This window comes from Sphaerodactylus townsendi, linkage group LG15, assembly GCF_021028975.2.
Source record: "Sphaerodactylus townsendi isolate TG3544 linkage group LG15, MPM_Stown_v2.3, whole genome shotgun sequence".
Lineage (NCBI taxonomy): Eukaryota > Metazoa > Chordata > Lepidosauria > Squamata > Sphaerodactylidae > Sphaerodactylus > Sphaerodactylus townsendi.
This window is the reverse complement of record NC_059439.1, coordinates 30,547,137-30,552,993: the sequence shown is the minus strand read 5'-3', so window position 1 is coordinate 30,552,993 and position 5,857 is coordinate 30,547,137. Positions and strand designations below refer to the sequence as shown.

At 45.2% G+C, this 5,857-nt stretch overlaps 1 protein-coding gene across 5 annotated transcripts; it reads left to right on the top strand.

The window, feature by feature from the left end:
* The first annotated feature begins 355 nt into the window (after positions 1-355).
* On the top strand, positions 356-5,564 carry LOC125444680 (guanine nucleotide-binding protein subunit gamma 4). 5 transcript variants are annotated; one of them, XM_048517252.1, is made up of 5 exons: positions 356-385; positions 1,405-1,481; positions 1,911-2,048; positions 3,531-3,677; positions 5,230-5,564. In XM_048517252.1, exons 2-5 carry the CDS (start codon positions 1,476-1,478, stop codon positions 5,353-5,355), a joined length of 417 nt encoding a protein of 138 aa, XP_048373209.1. In that variant the 5' UTR covers positions 356-385; positions 1,405-1,475; the 3' UTR covers positions 5,356-5,564. The 5 variants fall into 5 exon arrangements, with proteins under 5 accessions (XP_048373209.1, XP_048373207.1, XP_048373206.1 ...); XM_048517250.1 differs by lacking the exon at positions 356-385 and adding an exon at positions 386-438; XM_048517249.1 differs by lacking the exon at positions 356-385 and adding an exon at positions 473-963.
* The last annotated feature ends 293 nt before the right edge of the window (positions 5,565-5,857 follow it).

Genomic DNA, 5,857 nt, shown 5'->3' with positions numbered 1-5,857 from the left:
GCTGCCGGCCATTCTTCCTCCACAACCGTTGTGGAGAGAAAACGAGAGTCCCGGTTTCCATGTCAACGGCACTCCCGCACTCCGTATATAATAGTGAGGGAAAGGAGCACTGTGCGCATGTGCGACACTGCAGCCCATCCTCGATCGCCAACTCTCATTCTGACACGCAGGCGCGGTGGCGTGAAACGCGAGCGTGCCCACAGAATGCCCAACGCGCATGCGCGACCGAAAATCAACGCTATGACGGCAAAGGTCTCCCCTCTCCAAGCTCTGATTGGTTGCGATAAGCCAATAGCATTGCTGGCTAGATCGTTTCCAGAGGGGCGGCGAACCTATGGCACTCCAGATGTTCATGGACTACAATTCACATCAGCCCCTGCCATAGGTTCGCCACCGACTTAGGCGGACGATTAGAAGGGACGCAGGGATTCGTGCGCGGTACAAAACCCTGAGGAAATTAACGGCAGGCAGATAACGGTTCAGAAGGGGGCGTGGTTTAAAAATCCCGCAATCCCGATTGGCCCCTCCCCTCCTATTGCTATGGATTAGCGAGCAGTTTAGTGATGTCACATGCAGGCGCCGCATTTCCGGCGGAAAGTGAACGGCAAGCACTAGGCAGGGTGACAGTGTTGAACCCTTGTCAACGATGCTGAGGCGTCGCGTGAGATGACGTAAAGGCACTTCCGCTGCTCCATCCCTCTTCTCCGGTCGGCTTTGAATGTACTTCCGTGAAATAACAAGTGGCGCCTCAGTGAAATTTGTCCGCTAAGCGGCTCCGTAGGGTCATTTCCTGTTTTGGCGGCGGTTTCCAAGGCGACAGTGGGACGCCCGAAACATGCTCGGACCGTATGACTGTGAATGGGAAGGATTTATGTTCAAGAAAGTGGGATCCTGCCCCTGATAACAATATCCATACAGTTGCGTGGTCAATGACTTGTATTCTCGGGGCTTGTGGCTCTCTTGGTATTGGCACGATACTGTTCCACGGATTCTCTTTTGTATAGTTGTGGGAAGAGGGGACTAAAGGGGGGGGGGGCAGGTTCTTTGTTGACAAAGGGACGGATGGGTGTTTTATGGAAGGGACGTGCAAGAGGGGAAAAATCCAGCTTCGTTTTGGAAATAAAAATGAGTGATCCCAATGAGATATTAATGCATCCTTATGGCCAAAACTAATCTATGCTGTTGGAGCAAGTACACAGACATATCATATGGGTGAGACGGCTCCTTGAGGTCCATATTGGGCAAGAGGTAATACGTTGAACAATTTGGTAAAGAAGGAAAGTTTAGCTTTGATACAGGGTAAATCATGGTCTCTCCATAGCAAGTTGGCCTTTTCTTGGGTGGGTAACAGTAGGGCAAGAATGGTTGGCATAATATGATAAAACAATTTATTTCTTCTTCCAGGGTCATCAATGGAGCCTCCAGGGGCTGAACCTTAGTCTCTTCAATGTTGAGGTCCTCCTCCCAATTTCAGAATGGCTGTAAGCAGAGACTTCACATTGCTTTTGTAGTCATACCGCATTTTGTATCACTAGTCAGGCTACTTCTTCCATAGGACTGATGAAGATTGAAAGATTCTCATTAGAAGAGAGAAGTAGCCCCAGAAAGACTTGGAAGCTAGATGCTCCACACGCATTAAATTTTAGGAATACAGATCATTGTTGGAGCCTATTGATTTTCCAGCCATGTCAGAGAATCTACTTGTTTATTGCATGTTTAATCATTCTCCGATAATTTTGTTCCTGTTTGGTGTTATGCAGTGGGGCTTGCTTACAGGAAAGTGTCCTTAAGGTGGCAGCCAAACAGTCAAATTGGGCTTTTGGGCTCAGCCACATAACTTCATTCCATTTTCCTTCTCTTCACCACTCCAAGCTGCAAACTTCCCTTCTCTGGCTTTCCCTACCCTACAGACTCCATCGCCGAACCCTCCACCAGACCTCCCTTTTGCTGCCACCTTGTTCCTGCCCCTCCCCGCCATCGTCTTCTTGGCTGTTGGCTCCTACCTTCTGCTCCTGATGCTGGTCCTGATCCTGCGACAGTGCCTGCTGGTAATTGGGGTGTGGGATAGAGGCAGCTGAAGGGGCAACGTAACTCTTTTTGTGCATTTAGAGGAGGAGGAGGAAGAAGAAGAGTTTGGATTTATATCCGCCCTTTCTCTCCTGTAAGGAGACTCAAAGGGGCTTACAATCTCCTCCCCCCTCCCCACAAACACCCTGTGGGGTAGGTGGGGTTGAGAGAGCTCAGAAGAGCTGTGACTAGTCCAAGGTCACCCAGCTGGCATGTGTCAGAGTGCACAAGCTAATCTGGTTCTCCAGATAAGCCTCCACAGCTCAAGTGGCAGAGTGGGGAATCAAATCCAGTTCTCCAGATTAGAGTGCACCTGCTCTTAACCACTACACCCCGCTGGCTCTCAAGGAATAAACAAGATGGCACCCTGTATTTCTCACAGCAGTGGGGTTTCCCTGGAAACAGCACTGTATTGTGGGAGCAGCAGTCCTTTGGTAGGGCAAGAAAAAAAAGGATGGATTTGTATTGCTGATTATGCCCTACAGGAGCTGGCCCTCCCAAAAATACAGTGTGGTGTAGTGGTTAAGAATGGTGGACTTCACAGCAAAAGCGTACCTGTGAATACTGTCAAACCTCTGAGAAGTCATTGGAGCACATTTTATTAGTTTGTCCAAAATTTAACGATTTTAGACCAAACCTGTTTTTAGGGGATCCCTTACTGGTCCATCCAAGCCTTTTTAATCTTAAATTGAACTATCTTCTGAATACAGAGAATCCCAAGCAACTGGACATAGTGGCCAAATTCTTGCTCACTATTACGAAATAATTTCCTGGTCTCCTCTTTCGCTCTGATGTATGCATTTTTGAAACAGGAGTACCTGTTTTATCTTGTAAAACTGTATTTGGATTATGCTATGTTTTAATGCCTAATAAAGGTCTTTGAACTTGAACGTGAACTCTAATCAGGAGACTTGGGTTCGATTCCCCATTCCTCCACATGAAGTCTGCTGAGTGACCTTGAGTCAGTCATAGTTCTCTCAGAACTCAGCCCGTGCAGAGGGAGGCAATGAAAAACCACCTCCCAAAGTCTCTTGCCTTGAAACCTTACAGGGTCACCGTAAGTCAGCTGTATCTTGATGGCACTTTCTACCACTTTCAAAGCACATGACCGGAAACATATATGCAGCCTTCAGTTTATCATTGTAGACTTGGATTTAGTTCAAGTTGAATTTTGTAAATGTGTGTTGTTACCGCTCCTGAAGTGCTGGACTCCTTTCAATATGCACCAAGTTTTTCAAAGACAACAGGGACGGAATTAAGTCTTCACAGGTTGTTTTATGTATACAATATTCTTACCCCAGCCTTTTGTCCTAAATCCACAAAGCAGCACAATAAAACGTGACAATGAAAGAGCACAAGTGGACAACGTTAGCCATAAAAATGGACAATAAATAAATAAAAACAAGATGCTCACTTTGCATGCATCAACCCAACTGTGTGTTCTATATCTTCTCCCTTTGTAGGCCCGCGGCCTTTGTGCCAACTGTTGTTCGTGCCAAAAGGGGTCTTTGCCAAGCGTGTGTGAATGTTGTTTGGCCTGTGCGGAGTCATGTGACTGTGCCCTCCCTTCCCCAACTCGCTGTCTGGATGACTGCTGCCGCTGCACTAATGTGAGTTCTTTCATCTCCCCTCTCCCTAGTAACTGTCTGTCTAGATACCCTGTTTCCCCAAATATAAGACATCCCCTGAAAATAAGACGTAGTAGAGGTTTTGCTGAAGTGCGAAATATAAGGCATCCCCCGAAAGAAAGACGTAGCAAAGTTTTTGTTTGGAAGCATGCCCGACGAACAGAACACAGAAATATAAGACATCCCCTGAAAATAAGACATAGCACATCTTTGGGAGCAAAAATTAATATAAGATACTGTCTTATTTTCAGGGAAACACAGTAGCTGTAAGGGAATTGGGAGTTGCACGTTTCTATGGTTGTTCACCAATGCAAAGCATGTTCATATCAACAGAGTTTAAAGCGGAGTCACTTTAGTAAGATGAGAAGATTTATAGTCTTCTTGCACACACTGCAACCTTCTAGTACACTTGGAAAAGAATACTCTTCACACAAGATGTTCTTTCCATAGAAAGGCTTTTACTTTAGCAGTTGCAAAGTTACACAAGTCTATTCTATACAAGACTATCATTATGCAGAACTCTTCAGCAATAACAAAGTTCAGCACATACAGAACTTAACTCAGACTCTATCTCTATCTCAGCATATACAATACATACATCAGGGATACTTTTCCCCGCCCAGGCATCAGCCTCTCATTGGTATAGAGTTACTGTTGAACTCACCAATCATGTTAAAGGTCAATCTTTGCTACTTTTTGCCCCATCCTCTGGGCTTTGCAAACCTCTGCTAACTTAGAAGATGACCTTTTTGTGAACTTTTCTCTCTTTTTTATATATCATGACAGTTCAGTCCTGACTGACAGAGGGGCTAGATTGAAAGTTTGAGATAAAGAGCAACTGGTCACAGGCGACCTGGGGGAAAAATGTGCTTTTTTAAATGGGAAGCAGTCAGTTCTCCTGAAAGCCAAACTGGGTGTGATTTTTTTTCCTTATGGGTCTCTCTCTTCGCTGAATGGGCAGGAAAACTGTGTTCCAAAACAGAAGACAAAAAAATCCTACTTGAGAAAGCCAGCCACTTGAATGACTTCAAAGAAACTGATTCTTTGGAACAGCCATCCCTGTCATTGACTAAAACATAAAATTGCATATCAAGCAAAGTCATTTGGATGAGGGGAACAGAGAGGCTAAATGCAGCAATTGGTGAGAATAGAAAGGAGGAAGGTCAGAGAGATGATGCTTTAGTGCAGTTCTGTGCATAATTGCCCATTTCGAAACCTATTTACTTCAGTGGATACATCACTGTTTAGGATTGCACTTTCTATTTAGTGCTTTCTTTGAGCCTCTCCAGGAAAAGCTGTGTCACAGATTGGTAAGCACATGACTTACCACCTCAGACATGACTGGGGGAAGCAGGGTAGAAATGCTTTAAATAAATGATCTAGCCACAATATTTCAGTTCTTCTTCTTTTCTAGTGCACATTTTAGTACAACACACACACACACACCTGTTGTCATTATTCTGTGTTTGGCATCTTGATGCAGGTGGTCTTACAGGTTAACAAAAGTATGTTTTTTCCCCTTTCTGCCCCATAGGGTTTGGACATGAGGTCTTGCTCCACCCTGCCCAGCTGGTGTCCACTCTGTGACTGTGCTTGTGCCTACCAGCCCCCGGACTGTCAGAGCATCAATTGCATTTGCTTCGAGATCAAATTGCGATGAGGGGCTCCCAGTCTGAATATTAAAGGAAATGATGCCTATGATGTAGGGACATGGGAGAGGTCTTTGCTCTAGCAATTGATGTCTTTGCTCTACCCATGCCTGGCAAACAAGGAGTTCCTCTTCCTGTTTTTTAAAACTATTCTGACGCTTTTTGCTTTTTGTAATGCCTGTTTGTGATTATTGTTTTTATAAAAGCTACACTTTATATATTCCCTGCGTCTGTCTAAAGTGAAGCTGTTTGATAGAATTTAGTGTCTGGATTTACGGAAAAGCCAAACTAGTCAAACAAGTTTTCTCTCCTTTCCAAACTCAGGTCTGTGTTCCAAGTCGGAAGGACATGATGAAGCTATGTCCATGGCCAGTTGGCAGTGAGAACCAGCAACTGGTGGGGGTGGGGAGAAAATCGACTCTCTTCTAATACGTGAAAGCGCATGGTTAAGGGAAGGGAAGAAGACCCAGCAGGAATGGGGTTAGCATCTCGACAGCTTTAGGGGAGAATAGA